This window comes from Podarcis raffonei, chromosome 14 (assembly GCF_027172205.1).
Source record: "Podarcis raffonei isolate rPodRaf1 chromosome 14, rPodRaf1.pri, whole genome shotgun sequence".
Classification (NCBI taxonomy): Eukaryota; Metazoa; Chordata; class Lepidosauria; order Squamata; family Lacertidae; genus Podarcis; species Podarcis raffonei.
Genome location: NC_070615.1, coordinates 13,384,869 through 13,403,520, shown reverse-complemented (window position 1 = coordinate 13,403,520; position 18,652 = coordinate 13,384,869). Strand labels below are relative to the sequence as shown.

Genomic DNA, 18,652 nt, shown 5'->3' with positions numbered 1-18,652 from the left:
CAGCGACAAATGTTGAGCTCAAAGCAGCTCACAAAAAGCATCACTGAGCATTAAAAAAACCTTGAACATTGTAATCAAACTGAATAGTATATAAAGCAAACAACAACAGATTAATCAAAGCAATAATACAATTCAATAAAGTAGTAGAAAATTCTGTTCTGTTCCCTTCCCCCTTTTTTTGTTTCTCTCCCCTAACTCTTGCCTTTCTTACCTTTTTCTCCTTTTAGATATTGATGAATGTGCCACTGGAAATGGAAATCTGTGCAGAAATGGCAAATGTGTCAACAATGTGGGGTCTTTCCAGTGTATCTGCAATGAAGGTTATGAGATGCCAAGAGATGGAAGGATCTGTATTGGTATGTCATGAACGTAACTGCAGTATTTGAGTGCCATGTTTTGCTCTATATGGTAGGAGTTAGCTGGCAATGTTTCTATGTGTGGAAGACATACAGAGTGGATTTTCTGCTGAGATCCCAGATCTTTATAGAAACCAGTACACTGTTGAATGCAGTTGAAATGAAATCTTCTTGAAATGTGCCCTTCACGTTATTAAGCACATATGTATTATTTGTTAAACTTGCACACTAGGGCATTTGGTCATAAAGAATGTTTGGTTCTCAAACTTAATCCATTCCGGAAGTCCGTTCCAAAACCAAAGCGTTCCAAAACCAAGGCACACTTTTCCATAGAAAGTAATGCAAAATGGATTAATCTGTTCCAGACTTTTAAAAACAACCCCTAAAGCAGCAATTTAACATGAATTTTACTATCTAACAAGACCATTAATTCATAAACTGAACGCAATAAACAATGTACTGTAGTCACACAATCAATCAATCAATCAATCAATCAGTAGCTGAACTGGGTTCCACACAGTCACAAAAAAAGAGCTGCAAAAACAAAAACGCAAAATAAATAACAAAAACAGACAGACCTCAGCGTAACACTCAAAATGGAAGCGTGGCACTCAAAACGGAAGCATAACACTCAAAATGGAGCATGTTTGGCTTCCAAAAGAAGTTCGCAAACCAGAACACCTACTTCTGGGTTTGCAGTGTTTGGGTTCCAAGTTGTTTGAGTACCAAGGCATTTGAGAACCAAGGTACTACTGTAATATCATCAATTCTTTTTGAGTTTTACAATTATCTTGCAACTGGAACTCTTCTAACCGTAACACTTTAGGACATTTATCAAGTTGAGGTAAAAAGGACACAATCACCATCTTTGATCAAATTGCTTAATGGCAGTTAATGACCCCTCATCTTTCCTGATAGTAACTAGGCCCTTGCCCTAGTACATACACTGTTTAAGAAACTGAATCTTCTCCTTTGTTTTAATTTTGAAATTTCATGTCAGTTTTTAATAAAACGAGCAGGATTAGGACACATGAAAACCAATGATTGCTTTGTTTATATCTTCTTGCAGATATCAATGAATGTGCATTGGATCCTGGCAAATGTTCACCTGGTACATGTCAAAATCTGGATGGCTCTTACAGATGTATCTGCCCCCCTGGATACATCTTACAAGATGACAACTGTAATGGTATGTGAAGATAATTCATTCACCACAATATAATTTTAGATAAAAAAAGGACAAGTGTGAAATACCTTGTAGGGCAAAAAGTTACAGCAGATTTTTTGGAGGGATCATGAGCAAAGAGAGTCACAAATGATTGGTATATTTTCTCACATAATAATAAAAGATCAGAAATAGAGAGAGGGGAACCAAAACATGATACCGTAAGTTGGCCAGGAGCTCTATGGTAATCCATGGCATTTTCCTTAGTGTCTTTTAATTTAAGGTTACCAGACGTCCCCATTTCCTGGGGACAGTCCCCGGATTTATAAGTCAGTCGCCATACAAAATGCATTGAAGATGAAAAGTGTCCCTGGATTCTTTGAAAAAAATCTGGTAACCTTGTTTTAATTAATTGCCCAAGTGAGAACAGATTCAGGTAACTTGTTTGGATAGTGGCTGATTAGGGCTCCCTCCAGAGGGTTTTGCCACCTCCTTCTTTCCCTATATCAGTTTTGTGCTTCCACCTGCAAAGAAGGCAGAAAAATGTCGGTGGGTGGGGGGCTTTGCACTTCACTATTCCTAGTCCAGGGGATATAAGCTATGGTCCCCTTCACATGCCACCCACAGTGCCATGGGAACTGCTAGATCGTGTTGTGATATCACACTGCTGGTTGGTGAATGGACCCAGTGTGCCCTGCCCACATGCTAAATGCCCATGCTTCTCAGAAGTATGAGATTGCACCATGGAGAGAAGTGACTCCCATGCGTGTGTGTGAATGGGGCTTATTGCTGTTGGCTATTTTCTGAGTCATGAAGAGTGAAACAGTGGTTTCACCCTCAAAGCCCTAGTGATGAAGTAGACTCCGCACACAAGACTTTGAAGAGGACACTTTACTTGTGGGATGGCAACTATTATCAGCAGTATCCTACAGTCCACTGCAATGTGTTTCACTCTCTTGAGCCCAAGAGAGGGTCTTCTTGCTTCTAAAACTCCTTTGAAGCAGTCTATAAATTATAGCTTGTCTGTCCTCACCAACCCCTCTGGTCACAGAGTTTCCACACAGCAAAACAACCTCCAACTTCCACTCCTCCTGTCACTACCTAAGACACACACACACTCACTGTTAAAGGGAGTTAACAAATTGACATGTCAGTGATTCAGCATTTCTCTGACCTTAATCAGATTCACAAGATTTTGCAGCTGTTGCAACATTATGTTACATAGGTTTTCTTTTCCCCAGCACAATTCATTCTTTGTAAAATACATTTTCTAACAAATACAGTACCAGTACAAATACTAACAACTACTGACCCCTATATCAACTTCCTGAAGCACCACAATGGGGTTTGCTATGTAGTGCAAGACACTGGCTTTATTAGGTATATATTTTGTTGTTCATGGCTCAGTTTTGTAGCACTAAAATATAAATCCCTTGCAGATATTGATGAGTGTACAGAAGAGGCAGAGATCTGTGTCTTGGGCACATGCAACAATACTCCAGGAAGCTTCACTTGCCAGTGCCCTGAAGGGTTTGTAGTGTCCTCAACAGGACGCAGATGTCAAGGTAAGCTTCTCTCTTATCTTTAGTGAATATTTTGTTTAGAACGGATGCTGCACTTCTGACGCGGCCTGTACACTCTGGAGTTTAGTCACAACTCTTTTGTGGAAGAAGAGTGCAACCGGGCCTTCCCTCTGCTTTTCGCACTTGCAGCTAGTAGAAGGAAAGCAACAACTCTTTCCAGGAACTTCAGGACTGTTGACTCCACCTCAAAATTCTGGCAGTAGTGCAGCCATGCTTGGGGCTAGCTGCTTTTGATTCCTTCTTCCCACAGAGAGTATGATTAATTCTGCCTAGAACAAGCATTTATCAGAATTCCAAAACCACTCTGTGGTTTGGCCTCCTTTGCTTGGGTGAAAAAGAGAGAGAGAGAGAGGAGGAGGAGTGTTTGTGGTATAATTTTTGTAGCTGTATAAATTAGATAGGTCTTACATCTTTTATACTTGCGGCTTTAGCCTTGCCCTGTTGAAACTGCTACTCCCCTAAAGAAAGTTGTTAAAAAGAACTTCATGGGAACTTTGCTCAAGGAATCTGCGATTTCCTCTTTTATTCAGAGGCCCTTGATATGACTTGCTGTTTTAGTCCGTGGAAGTATGGGAAGAATGATGTGCAAGAAGTGAACCAACTGGAGTATAGAGTTGGAAGAGGCCTTGTAGGCCAACTGACCCAACTCCATTGCTCAAGGCAGGAAAGCCACAGCTGGCATCCCCAAGAGATGGCTGCCCAGCCTCTGCTTGAAGACCTCCAGCAAAAAAAAGAGCACTCCACCCCTTTGTGTAATTGTTTCCATCATAAAGTTTCTCTTAACATCAATACATTCCTCCCCACATGCTCTGTTGAAAGCCACCTGCCTACAACTTGCATAAGTTCTCTTCTTTGTATTTGAATGTGTAATTTGGTCTCTTCTATGCAATAGTGTTTGAGAGTGCTGTCATGCCAAGTACAGTGGTACCTCGGGTTAAGTACTTAATTCGTTCCGGAGGTCTGTTCTTAACAGTGAGCTCCTGTTGCTCGGTTCCTGCTTCTGCCAACCTAGCAGTTCAAAAGCACGTCAAAGTGCAAGTAGATACAGTGGTACCTCAGGTTAAGTACTTAATTCGTTCCGGAGGTCCGTACTTAACCTGAAACCGTTCTTAACCTGAAGCGCCATTTTAGCTAATAGGGCCTCCTGCTGCTGCCGTGCCACCAGAACACGATTTCTGTTCTCATCCTGAAGCAAAGTTCTTAACCTGAAGCACTATTTCTGGGTTAGCAGAGTCTGTAACCTGAAGCGTATGTAACCTGAAGCGTATGTAACCCGAGGTACCACTGTAGTAGTTCCAGTCTTCATTAGCTGTAGTAGTCAAAAATAACAATAAATAACCACAAAGACCCCCAATTTGTTATTGTCTCTGCCTCTGAACTTAAGAGAGCAAAGGGATTGCAATAGATGTACAAATTACCTTTAATTGATTTATTATTGCTAGCAAATATTTGGCTGTAGTATGTTCCTGGGTTAGGAAATGGAATGGCCTTTTAATTAATTTATTTCTGTTATTTATTAAATTTCTATACCTCCCTTCATCCAAGAATCTCAGGGCAGTTTACAATATAAAAACACAAAAATACATAACATAGTAACAAACAAAAGCAATACCCACCCAATTTAAAGGTGTGTGTGTGTGTGGAGAGAGAGAGAAGATGAGTGGTAGTCTTTGTTTAATAAATTTTAAATTACCTTACACTTCCTTCAGTATCTTGAAAAAAGCCACTTTGCAGTAATGATAATTATTTTGTTAAACAGGAAAATCATTAGTTAATTTAAAATACATAATTGTGGCTGATTGTCTCAGGGTAAATAGTTATGGAGGTTTTCTTCCTTCGTTATTGAAATATTTTTTATAAATCCTGGGATGTTGCTCCTGTGAATCTCCAGCAAAACTGGGTGAGCAGCTGGTTTTGCAGCTGACACTCAGACTGTTCTTTTGCCAGCAAGAGAAGCTGCCAGCTGTCTGTCTGTTAGATGCTTGCGGTTTCCGTTCTGCTCCAGTGCTTAGATTACTCGGCTGGAATAACACAGTGTGGTGATACAAAACCAATAATGCTTTTTCTGAACGCCAGGCAGTTGTCCAAACACATCTGAAAGGAGAAAAGGACAGGTCTGAGAATGACCACTCCAATATTCTTTTTCTGGGTTACTTTGATCTGATCTTTGGTTAAGAAAAAACATTGCTCTGGGAATAGGCTGAGAACAAATTAAACAAATAGCAAGGAATTAAATAAGAGATATCGATGGATGCTTTCGTGTGCCTGCCTTTTGTGTTCCATAAGTCAGTTCTGCAAATACGTGCCCCCCAAATAATAATAATAATAATAATAATAATAATAATAATAATAATAATATTGAGGCTGTGTATGGTCTGCTGGGGACGCGGGTGGCGCTGTGGGTAAAAGCCTCAGCGCCTAGGGCTTGCCGATCGAAAGGTCGGCGGTTCGAATCCCCGCGGCGGGGTGCGCTCCCGTTGCTCGGTCCCAGCGCCTGCCAACCTAGCAGTTCGAAAGCACCCCCGGGTGCAAGTAGATAAATAGGGACCGCTTACTAGCGGGAAGGTAAACAGCATTCCGTGTGCTGCGCTGGCTCGCCAGATGCAGCTTGTCACGCTGGCCACGTGACCCGGAAGTGTCTGCGGACAGCGCTGGCTCCCGGCCTCTAGAGTGAGATGAGCGCACAACCCTAGAGTCTGGCAACACTGGCCCGCACGGGCAGGGGTACCTTTACCTTTACCTTATGGTCTGCTGTGCCTTAGCCAAGAGGAATGGAGTTACTTGGACCCTGCTGCTTCTCCCTGTCCAATGAGAGCTACAGAATATATTTCCCATCCTCTGTTATTTATATGCAATAACACCTTCTTTCTGCCTCTCTAGACATGCTAGTGAATAATCCTTTAGTCACAGACAGGCTGTTGCTCATGAAGAGGCTTCTCTTCTGACTCAGAGGAATTAGCCACTTCCACACCAGGGCTGTTGTCTCCCAATGACTCCTCTTCCTATTCAGCCTTCCGTCTGGTTCCAGCACCCTTGTTATGGACCCTGTTTCCATATTTTGGGACTTTGGCAAAGTGGGAATGCTCATTGAGCCTCCTTAGTAGTACAGTTGTACCTTGGTTCTTGGTACTCGTCCGTTTTGGCTCTCGAATGCTGCAAACCCAGAAGTGAGTGTTCCGGTTTGCGAACATTTTTTGGAAGCCGAATGTCCGAGGTGGCTTCTGTGGCTTCCGATTGGCTGCAGGAAGCTCCTGCAGCCAATCTGACGCAGTGCCTTGGTTTTTGAATGTTTTCAGAAGTCGAATAAACTTCTGGAATGGATTCCGTTTGAGAACCAAGGTACGACTGTACATTGAAAGCCTGAAAAAGAAGAAACAGTTCTCTTAAAATTAAAAAAACCCCAACTCGCCTCCTTGTTTGCCTTGAGGAAATTTGTAGTCATTGTGGTGACCAGGGACATAGCCTGCCCCAAGAAGTAAAACTGTGATTCTACTTTATATAAAGTATTTTATACCGCAGTTCTCTCCTGTTTGGTGTGTTGAATGTTCCAATTGAAAGGACCTTTCAGGTATGTCAGTCACTACAGCAAAATTAGAACCAGCTTTTAATTGGAAACTTCATACTGTTCCAGCTGTTGGAGATGGATTGTTAAAATTCTGGAATGCTGCAAAAAAAGAAAAAAGAGTACAGCTTCATGAGAACCAGAAAATACTGGCTAAGATGTGTTGATTGATTATGTAATTAAATGGTGTTCCTTCATCATATCTTGGAATTAATATTTACAGTATGCTTTTTCAGATAATTATTTTCATTGATTTAGCACTATGCGTTGTTTGCCTTTTTATACCATTTTATCATAAATTATGTACAAGTGAAAAGATTCTAAATAATAAATAATATTTAGTCAATGCCCTTAGGCCTTGCACACATCTTGTTTTCTGCTCAAATACGGAATCAGAGGTATATACTTCATTAATTTATAGGTACCATAACTGCAAGCAGTAAGTATAGATAATTCAGTTATATTAAAGCGTTACCATATATTTCCTGTATGGTATCACGAGAAAGACTCTCCTCCCTGGAAGAGAGGGGAGTGGTTGTGGGCGGGAGCCCGAGCTCCGCCCCTCCTCACCTGGCTGGCGCCCACGCCCACCGGAGGCAGCCAACCAGGTGTCTCCGGGGGGCGTGTTTAGCAGCTTAATGCTGCGGCTCCAGCTCCGCCTCCTCCTCAGTCGTCGTCGTCCCGCAGCGAGAAGACTGTCAGATAAATGCCATAGAAACATAGTATGTGCACAATAGTACCAAGATCACCACCTTATGTATTGATCAAAACTTACTGTTCTATTTATGTGTTCATCAACAACTTGCCTGGCTTTTTTGAGCACCTTCAACTGGATTTTTAAAAAATAAAAATGCCTTAATATATACCATGTTTTTATTTGTTTAGATTTGAGAGTAAGCTTCTGCTTTACTAAATTTGAAGATGGGAAATGTTCGGCTCCTAAATCCAGAAACCATTCTAAGCAAGAATGTTGCTGCAATATGAACGGAGAAGGGTGGGGTGACCCATGTGAACTGTGTCCAGGTGATGGAGAAGGTATGTACATTATAAACATTTCTCAATGGTTGTTGGAATGCCTACTCATAAGAGAAATTAGAAATGAATGATTTCAACAGAAACATGGAACAGTAATGGAAATAGGAGACATTTGTAAAGTTGTTACCTCGTCTTTAGGTACAAGATAACATTGAATTCATATCTGCAGCTCATTTACTAGCAGAACAGCTTTCACTTTCCTATCTGGATATAGGCAGTGCCTCTGGAATGCATAGAAAGACACAGTTAGGGCCTCCTCACATAGTGGGTTAAATCCAGACATGCCCTTCCATATGTGGTAGGCGCTTTTCACTCAGTGAAATCTGTTTTATACCTCACAGTGGAGTGTTGTGTAAGAAAAACAAAAGTTAAGTCAAAGGTGGTTGTCTGCTTGCTCAAGTGAAAGCATGAGACCTGTCACAGAGCCATTCTGTTATAGCGCTGCATAAACTGTTATGTAGGCAATTTGCAGAATAGTACTACAGAATGTTTTTCTTACATTTGTGGATCTTTGGATCCAGGTCTTCTGAACAATGGCGAGTGGCCTGTGGGCTATATAGGGCCTCCTGATTAATTTCACACGATGTGAGTCTGGTCTTGCTCTCTGCACCACTTCTCTGGGAATTTCCTCCCCCAAACTATTGCCCACCTTCCCTGCACCTGTTGTCACCTGTTTGGAAGTTACAGAAGAACCTTTGAAAGTGTTCTCTTAGTGCCAATTAATTGATAGGCATGCTTCCAGAGTCCCTTCCTAGCTGTCACCTGATGTCATAATGATGTCAAAGATGGCCCATGGAAGGCCCATGGAAGGATCCATGCTGGTCAGATCCATTTCACCACCTTTGATGTAGGACATTTGCCCCTGGGGGGGGAGCCTTCCCAATTCCCTGCTTTAGAAGATTTTCATCAAGGTTATGAACATTTAAATGTATCAGATGACAAATAAAAGTTGCCACGTTAAGCAGGTTTGTTCTTCTGATTTTACTTACAGAAGCTTATCGTCAGATTTGCCCATTCGGAACCGGCATGCTGGTTGGCCCTCTTGGCGAACCAATTGGTAAGTAATTAGTGCTTGGAGTATTATTGCATTTGAGAGGTTTTCTCTCTGCTTTTGTTTGAGAATGTCCCTTTTCATCAGATAAAATCTCTGTTCTTTGCAGTTGCTGTGGCAGTTCTATTTATTTTTCAAAATGTATATCCCTCTGGGTCAAGATGCAGTTTCTGCAAAGCAATCTCAGTGAACTTTTAAGAGTCTCATTTTGGAGCTGGCTTTCCTGGCCTTTCTCTGCCAGAGGAAACGTTTGACACTCTGCACAATGTCATGAGAGGATGGAGTGAGCAGTTCTCTGCTCCATTCTTTTCTCCTCTCTGTGACAACAGCAGCAGCTCTAAAAAGATACCCCTAAAGAGTCCCTTCTCAAAAAAGAGAGAAATGAACTTCAAGCAAATGCCAGGGGGGAAATTGCCTCCTTGGCATCCAGTACGGAGAGACTACTTGTGCTGCCCCACCGGCTGCTACTGGTTATAGGATATCACCCCTGTTATCTGTATAGCTCTGTTCCTATGCCTGGCGCTTGGTAGTGAATGAAAGAACAGGTCCCTGCCCCAGGGGTGTTACAACCTAGACAATGACTCATGGGGAACAGCAGGGAGAACAGATAGTTGAGGGAACTTGGGGGAGGGGTGTGCAGTTGGAGGGGGAGAGCAAGAGAACAAAAGAGAAGGAACTGTACGAAGACCTGAAGGAGAAGGGAGAAGAGAAGAAAATGGATAGACAAGATACCTGAAAGAAGGAGGGAAAGGGACATAAATTTACAGTACTGTAAAAGTGGTAGCATAGTCCTGTTCCTGTTTACTCTGGAGTAAGCCCCACTGCATTCAGTGTGACTTACTTCCAGGGAAGAGAACATGGGATTGCAGCATAAAAGAAGCATTACAGAAGTTGATGTTCACTGACGTTGTGCCACATAACCAACGGTGGCTTGAAGTTGGATAATTTGTGTGCAGGAAGGTAGTGGTGGTTGTTCACAGTAAAAACCGTTAAATAATTTTTGATGTATTTAATTTATAAGAGAAAGAAAAATTGTTTACATACGTTAAGAGTCAAATGTTATTGCCACTCTGTCCATAACTCTGAACTATGTACAGTGCAGAAGCGCCTATCTTTTCATCTTGTATTTATGGACGATAAATCAACCACTCCTTGCCTTGCATTTATTAACAAATAGAATGCAATTCCGTACAGGATTCATCAGTAAATGTTTCTTTTCCTTTTCTGCTTGGTTAATTTTGGGGCTAAGATGCGGATGAGTGTAAGGATCCAGATAGATGTAAAAATGGGCAGTGTATCAACACAGACGGCTCCTACCGCTGCGAGTGCCCATTTGGTTACAACCTTCAAGGAACTGAATGCATAGGTAAGTCATGGCACAAGTATTTATTCTGCTGTTGGAATTCCTAAGCTGCCAGGTCACAAGTAAATCCAATGTAAAATGCCTTTTGCTGTTCTCAAATGAATATTTGGGTAGGTGTGTGCTTGCGGGAATTGAGGTCCACTTGGGCATCAGGACTTTTCCCTCTTCTCATCCCCACAAACTCCCCTCAATATTTTCTAAGTTTCCTCCTAACGCTCCAGAGCAGATTTAGGGGACACAGTGGGAGGAGAGGTAGAGAAGTTCCCTTGCATCAACAGACCCAGTTCTGCATGCATAACAACTTAATTGAATCCTGTCCTCTGTGAGTCTCAAAATCTGGCAGGTTGCTGGAGTTGCAGGCTTCAGACTATTTTATGACATACTGTGAATTTGTTTTTCATGTTTCCAGATGCTGATGAATGCTCTGTAGGAAACCCATGTGGAAACGGAACTTGTACGAATATTATTGGAAGTTTCGAATGTTCTTGCGAGGAAGGGTTTGAGCCAGGACCGATGGTGACATGCGAAGGTGAGTGCCACTGACTCCTTGCAGAAAGGACTGAGTGGACTTCTTCAGAAGGCATGCTCAGTCCTGACACCCAAGCTTTTCAGTAGGCTGTTGTTCTCATTAGTGAGAAGGAGTGAGATAACCAAGTAGTGAGTAAGTCCAATATTTTGTTCTAGGCATAGGGCAAAGCCACGGCTGCTTGAGTTTAGAATGAAATAAAGACAGCAGATTCATGAGTTGAAAGGAGGAAAGAGGAAAAGGTGCAAGCTGAGTGTTGGGATTTCTTCATATTTTTAATAATAATAATAATAATAATAATAATAATAATAATAATAATAATAATTTATTTATACCCCGCCCTCCCCAGCCAAGACCAGGCTCAGGGCGGCTAACAACCAATAATAAAAACAAGTTGATTAAAATACAATTTAAAAGATTAAGATACAACATTAAAACAATTAGGGAGCAATCTCTTCATAGGAGGAGAAAGGAAAAAGAAAGAGGGAGAGGGAATCAAATTGACTCCAAGCCAAAGGCCAGGTGGAACAACTCTGTCTTACAGGCCCTGCGGAAAGAGATCAGATCCTGCAGGGCCCTGGTCTCATGAGGCAGAGCTTTCCACCAGGCCGGAGCCAGTGTTGAGAAGTGTTTTAGTCCTTAATGGTACTGATAGGCATACTCTGAGGAGCTTGATTGGGATTTGGACTCAGTTAATAGCTCCTTCCCCCCCACACCCTGAGCCCAGTTCCAAAATTCAACAACTCAATTGCCTTTCTGATGAGATCTCAGCATAATGAGCCCCAAACATCCTCTGTTACCACCCAAACACGCTTGCAAGCTCCCATCAGTCTCTTCCTTTTACCCCTAACTAAACTCTTCAGTGGCAATTAGGGCCTTTCTGCAGGGACTCTGAGACATACAGCTTAGCAGCATTCATGAGTACTCAGGAACATCAGTCACCCTGGAAATGGCATCTCTCAAGGCTCCTTTGTATCTGGGATGCTGTAATATGCATGCTTACATCAGTATCCCAATTTGGACATGAAACTTCCAGGAACCTGATTTCCATGAGTATGCAAAATCTTGGTTTATCTTCTGAGGCATAGAATAACACCTTGGGGAAATGACTTGAGGTTGTATCCAGCACTTGTCCTACTCCGAGTAGAACCAAGATCATATATAGGACCAATTCTTTTGACAATATATTTACATTGGTATCATCAAAAATATTCAGTAGCAATAATTTTGGACAACAAGCAATAGTTTCTTTAGTCATATTTGTCATTTCTGTCAAAATTAAATCTCAAAAATCTTGCACTAACTGACAATCCCACTGTAAATGCTAATATGCAGTGCTTTTTTCTAGAAAAGTAAGGTGCTAGACTTAATAAGTTTTCAAATTGTGATGTGTTTTTACATGTTCTTTAATAGGAGCCTGGTGATATGACCATAGGAATTTATGTGTGTGTGTGTGTGTGTGTGTGTGTGTGAGAGAGAGAGAGAGAGAGAGAGAGAGAGAGAGAGAGAGAGATGAGTGAGGATAGATATAATGTTTGGGCAAAGACAATCTTAAGAAAGCAGAGATGCAGAAAAAAATAAAAATGAGTAGCATCAATACCTTGCAAGTTTGAAAACTTACTGGGTGCCCTAGAGGGCACATTGAGCCAGGAGAAAGGAACAGCATGAGCCCAAATCCATGCTTTTCTGAAAAGGATTAAGAAGAGGGAGCCCTTAAGGTCCCTTGGTAGAAACATTAAAATCTGTTTTGTTTCTTAATTGCAGGAGAGTAGGCATAAAGGAGTAAAGCCATTTTTAGGTGCTTTAAAAAAAAATAATTGTTTATTTTGGATCTGGTTTTTATGTTTGTTTATACAGATGTAAATGAATGTGCACAGAATCCTCTTCTTTGTGCCTTCCGATGTGTGAACACGTTTGGATCATATGAATGCAAATGTCCTGCAGGCTACATCCTCAGAGAAGACAAGCGAATGTGCAAAGGTAGGATTCCTGGAAATTCTGTTAATTATACAATACTGTCAGTCAAAGTCTCCTCTCGGGGGGCGGGGGTGAAGATTAATTACTTTCACCTTCCAGACCTGTTTTGGCATAATCATAAAAAGTTTCTTCTTAAAAGGAGAGTAGAACACTAATACATTACATACATACATACATACATACATACATACATTTCGTTTATATCCCAGCTTTCCTCCAAGAAGCTCAGTGTGGTATACATATTTCTCCCCCACCCGGTTTTCAAAAAACCTGGATCATTAGTACCACTGATAAACAAATATTATGAAAGTGTCTTTGAGATGGCCACATCCCACAAATAAATCTGATCTAAAGAGAGGAGTGTAACTACCTCTATTCAGATTCAGCGGCATAAAAATGATAACACAGAGCTTGAACACAGATTATCCGCTTTTTTCTGATGTACACACTTACAGTGGTGCCCCACAAGACGAATGCCTCGCAAGATGAAAAACTCGCTAGACGAAAGGGTTTTCCGTTTTTTGAGTCGTTCCGCAAGACGAATTTCCCTATGGGCTTGCTTCGCAAGACGAAACGTCTTGCAAGTTCTTGCGAGTTTGTTTCCTTTTTCTTAAAGCCGCTAAGCCGTTAATAGCCGCTAAGCCGCTAAGCCGTTAATAGCCACTAAGCGCCGCTAAGCCGCTAATAGCCGTGCTTCGCAAGACGAAAAAACCGCAAGACAAAGAGACTCGCGGAACGGATTAATTTCGTCTTGCGAGGCACCACTGTATTCCCAAAAGGTTACAGAGACAGAGTCACTGGTTGTTCTTACATTTTTGCTTTTTGAAAAGTAAGAATGAGCTATTTTGATCTTTCACCAACCTTCTGCCAACGATGCATATATCTTTCAGATCAGAATGAGTGCGAAAATGGAATTCACGACTGTGATTCGAAGCAAATGATCTGCAAAAACCTGATAGGCACATACATGTGCATATGTGGGCCAGGATTTCAGCGCAGACCAGATGGTGAAGGCTGCATGGGTAAGTGACGATGAATCTCCTAGAAATTCTAATGGCAGATGGTGATTTCAGATTAATGTCTAGGTAGAAACATGACAACTATAATAGATTCCGGAATTTTTTTTCTGTCTGGCTATATAGAGACAGGGATTAGAACCAAGCAAAAATAGTTAAAATAAAATAAATTAGGGACGCAGGTGGCGCTGTGGGTTAAACCACAGAGCCAAGGACTTGCCGATCAGAAGGTTGGCGGTTCGAATCCCTGCGACGGGGTGAGCTCCCATTGCTCGGTCCCTGCTCCTGCCAACCTAGCAGTTCGAAAGCACGTCAAAGTGCAAGTAGATAAATAGGTACCGCTCCAGCGGGAAGGTAAACGGCGTTTCCGTGTGCTGCTCTGGTTTGCCAGAAGTGGTTTAGTCATGCTGGCCACATGACCTGGAAGCTGTACGCCGGCTCCCTCGGCCAATAAAGCGAGATGAGCGTCGCAACCCCAGAGTCGGTCATGACTGGACCTAATGGTCAGGGGTCCCTTTACCTTTAAAATAGTTAGACTAACTAAAGCAACAGGACTTAAGTTATGACTACCTATCCCAGTGATTTCAGTGGGAACTAAGAGCAACTAACTTCATCTGGAATACAGCACATAGTGTTTAATGTTTAATGAAGCCTAAATGACCAGTTTCTGTAATTGGATTTCCAGAGGATAATTCCTCGTAAATGCAAATATTATGTATGGTTTGTTCATATTTCTGATTTGTTCCTTGCTATACTTGTGAACATGTCATCCTTTGATACTTGGGTAGCAGGCAGCTCAAGAAATCACAATTGAAAAGTGTACCCAGAGCTTGGGTGACACTTCCTCTCCCATGTGAGTGATCTGTCATTTAGCATGAACCGTAGGGTTTTTCCATACTTCTGCTTGTCTCCTGCCAAAAAGCACAGGCCTGAGTGGTTTTCTGCTTGTTCTGTGCTTTCTAGGCACAGGTCCCAGTGTGTTTGCACTTTCTTCCAAAAAAATCTGCTCTTTAGCACTAAATCAGAACAAACAGCAGTCTGTGGAAAACCCGATTGCCATTTGTTCCGATTCAGCACTAAAGATTGGATTTCCCTGGGGGGGAAGCAGTAAGGAAAGTGGAGGCGTAGGATAAACCCTTAGCTTAGTTTATTGTCCTTACAGTGTGGAAAGAAGCATTTTAAAGCACAACAGTGCAGTGCCTAGTAAAGCTCATAAGAGCAGAAAATATGTATTGTAATGTGCCATGAAAGCACCAGATAATAAGTTAAGATCCTTAGCCATCCAAGGGCAAAACTAGATTAAGTGCTGGAAATCTGCAGCTGAATCTACCATATCTCTTCATATTACTTTGAATAATATGGTAGTGTGTTAAGTCCGCTCACCCTCTTGGTGCTGTGGCATTGCGGGACAGCAAAGGCTCCTCCAAGGCCCCGGCGAGGGATCTCAGGATCAGCATCCTGTCCGGATAGGAGGCGTGGGCATAGCCTGCGCCACCTGTCAGGAGCCAGATCCTAGCCTGCACTCAGGATTGGCAAATGGGGATGCAGGCTTGGATACGGGCTGGACCAAGGGGCAGAGCTGACAGAGCAGGAAGGCTTCCTTCAGGTCCGCTCCCTGGCTCCTCCTCCAGGCCCGCACCTGGAGCCCTTACCTTTGTCAGTTTCCCCACCCTCCCTTGGTTCAAGCTGCTGGTCAATGACCTTGCTGTGGCTACGGTGGTTGCCATATTTTGGGTAGGAATTTGTCCACTAGGCAAATTGGCTCCAGTGGTTTTGCCTACCTCCTGGGAATCATCACAACTAGGTTGTGCATTGGGGCAATCCTTGTCATGGATGGAGGGGAGGTTGTACTCTCTGCCTGCACCTCCACATGCTGGGGTATCCTGTTAAAGGGGTCTGGGGGGAGTTGCCATGTCCTCACACCCAGTTGGGGACCATGGCCAATGATGCTCCCCTAGACAGTGGTCCCTGTGGGGGTCACCCTATTTGATGTAAGCCTTGGGAACCCCTGCTCAGATTGACCTATGCGTCACTTCTGGCAGACGGACCAGAAGTATTTTGATTGCCCCATGCCCAAGCCAAACCTCTTTCATCTGTATTCAATAAAGTTGTGGCCTGTTTCGATCCAAACAAGTCTCAGTTGTCTTTTAATTTCCAGAGGGTTGGGGAATTGGGGAGCACGATATCTGGGCCTGCAACTGGATTGATCCAGTTCAGCCGCCACCCATCTGCTTTTAAAATAAATTAAAAGAGACAAGAGATCTGACCACAGATTGTCAATAATTCATCTGGTTTGACCCTAAGATAATAAAGCATCAATACATATTGTCCTGCGGAAACTCATAGGAAACAAATGTAATTGTATATTTCGATCCATTTTTGAACACTCATGGTGAATATAGTTTAAATGAAAAGTCTGGTATTTTTGTTGCATTTTAAAAATCTCCCTATAAATATATATTGCTTTCGAATCAAGTTAACAGTTATGTGCATCTTCAGGTAGGTGTGGAAATACTAATGGTGATAATTTTGTCGCATATTCTTAAAAATATACAGATGAGAATGAATGTCAAACCAAACCTGGATTGTGTGAACATGGGCGATGCGTAAACACACAAGGAAGTTACAAATGTGAATGCCATGATGGTTTCACCGTCAACGAAGCTCAGAATGAATGCATAGGTAGGTGTGGGGCCAGATAAAAGTGCAGTAGAATGGGTCAGAGCAGTAAATATTTTTTTATCTCTTATTAGTGAGATCTCCTACTATCACAAAATCTGTTAACTGAGCATGTTCAATTCAGCTGAAATTTACTGTGTTGGCTGTTCAGCTGTCATTATAGGGAACTACTGGGTACATTACTTCAAATATTTATCTACACAACTTTAGGAGCACCAGAATTGTGTGAATCTAGCTATTAATCTGCTTCTGTTTTTATGTTATCAAGCATTGAATTGTTCTGTTGTTACCTAACAATTCTTTGGAATATTCTAACTCTGATTATTTCTTTCTTTGGATTCTTCACTCAATGACTTTTCTTTCTTTCTTCCAGACTTAATGTCCTCTTTCTTATTGCTGCCTGGTTTTAATTCTCCCTGTTGCTAAATATGGCTAAGTATGCCCTTCTTTCTCTTATATTCCTGCTTCAGTCCCTGTCTCCCTCTGTCCTGCTCCCCAAAATCAGAGTCTCTTTGTCTGCGTTTTGCAAAAGACGTTCATTTGCTTTGCAGACAAGAGAGAAGGCTACTGCTTCACTGAAGTCTTACAGAGCATGTGCCAGATTGGATCGAGCAACAGGAACCCTGTGACCAAATCTGAATGCTGCTGTGATGGCGGGCGTGGATGGGGACCCAACTGTGAGATCTGCCCCTTCCTGGGCACTGTAGCTTTTAAAAAACTTTGTCCTCTTGGCCGTGGATTTACAACCAGTGGCGACGGTATGACTGTTTAAGAAACTTAAGCACCAAAAATATCGATTCGACTAGACATTTAATTTGTAGCTAGGTGGCATGGACCACATGCCTGAAGTTCATAGGGCCCTGAAGTTCATAGGACAGTAGCACATCAGCCTTTTTTAAAAAAAACAACTGTTTTGAGAAGGTCTAGCTGAGAACAATGAAGCCAAGGGTGCACTTGACCCTTCCCATGGCAGCAGTTTAGCCACCCTAAATTGCCTCCTGAAGTGGCTTTTCATTTATTTTTATTTAATTGAAAGGTCACCACACACTTGTATGTAACATGTAGGCTGGCCCAAGTTGTAGCAGGTTTCATTGACTAAAGTACCAAAACACAAGCCATGAAATAATTTCTGGGGTTAAGCATTGCCTGCCCATTGAGAGATGAGCCCTGGTATTTGAGACTCAAGTGAATGAGGATTGGGGCAGACGCAAGACTGCTTCTTCCATGCAATCCGAGCTGTTCTTAGGGGGGGAAACCCCCCCCCCCAAACCAAACAAACCGTGGAAATGGCAATTTCTCTTTCAGGATCTAGCCTCCCTGTTATGTACCAACCAAAGCAGCCAACCAAAAAGCTTTCCCTTCCCACATGCTGTTGTAGTTCAGGAACAGCAAAGGCCAAGGGAAAAATAGAAGATCCAGTGCTGCAGAAACAAAGAAACAGTCGAGCAATAGGCAGTGTAACGTGAAGGAGTAGCAGAGGAGGGTATGTGTGAGCCAGATAGAGTAGCAGACTTTGGGGGATGATGACCATTGCTGAGAAAGTAAGTGCATGTGTTTGTGTTGGGGGTATCTAGCTCACATAGGTGTTGGTCTTTTCTATTGCTTCGACTGTTTATCCACTGGTATGTCCAACAGTGTCTATGCAGGAATGTCCCTTACAATAATGTTATTTGCACATTTCCCCCTCCCCTGCCTTCCTGCTGTTCAGACTGGCAGGAGGAAGTGAAAATATGACCTAAGGGTCAGAACATGGTCATAAAGCACACTATGTGATTCCCACATCTAGCTGGGAGAAGAAATGTAATGACTATGGCTCAATACAGTACTTGGGTCGCGAGCCAAGTGGAAAGGTCAGCATTTGCTAAACTTTAATTGACAACTCCTAGGTCTGCTGTTGCTCCATTAGTTCCATCTCATTTTGAGGTTTCTTCCTTCATTGTGAAATTGCATGAAATCGCCAGTTTTCCTTTTTTTATATATACAATCCTCCTAAATTGTAGGATCAATGTTTTTCTCTTCACTGATAAGTTACTTTTGTCTCCTGCAAAAGCACAAGAGTAGCACTGAACCCAGGTATGCCGTTTTTTCCCTTTTGTTTTGCCTTCTCTATAGTCCTATTTATTGAATTTCAGATATTGACGAGTGCAAGGTTATTCATGATGTTTGCCGGAATGGAGAATGCGTCAACGAGAGAGGATCATACCGCTGTAATTGCAAAGAGGGCTATACTACAGATATAACAGGCACACTTTGTATAGGTAGGTTTCTCTTATTTTATATGCAGACATAATCATTTTATTTATCTTTCCTTTCTGTTAAAGACGGGTGAGGAACTATGT

The 18,652-nt window shown here is 42.2% G+C and overlaps 1 protein-coding gene across 1 annotated transcript in view; it reads left to right on the top strand.

Moving 5' to 3' along the window:
- The window catches only part of FBN1 (fibrillin 1), a 216,013-nt gene that overhangs the window by 183,125 nt on the left and 14,236 nt on the right, over positions 1–18,652 (top strand). The window contains 12 exon segments of the mRNA XM_053366046.1: positions 228–356; positions 1,426–1,545; positions 2,961–3,086; positions 7,552–7,701; positions 8,693–8,758; positions 10,002–10,118; positions 10,525–10,644; positions 12,499–12,621; positions 13,509–13,640; positions 16,191–16,316; positions 16,865–17,071; positions 18,446–18,571. Coding sequence (XP_053222021.1) covers positions 228–356; positions 1,426–1,545; positions 2,961–3,086; positions 7,552–7,701; positions 8,693–8,758; positions 10,002–10,118; positions 10,525–10,644; positions 12,499–12,621; positions 13,509–13,640; positions 16,191–16,316; positions 16,865–17,071; positions 18,446–18,571 — 1,542 coding nt within the window.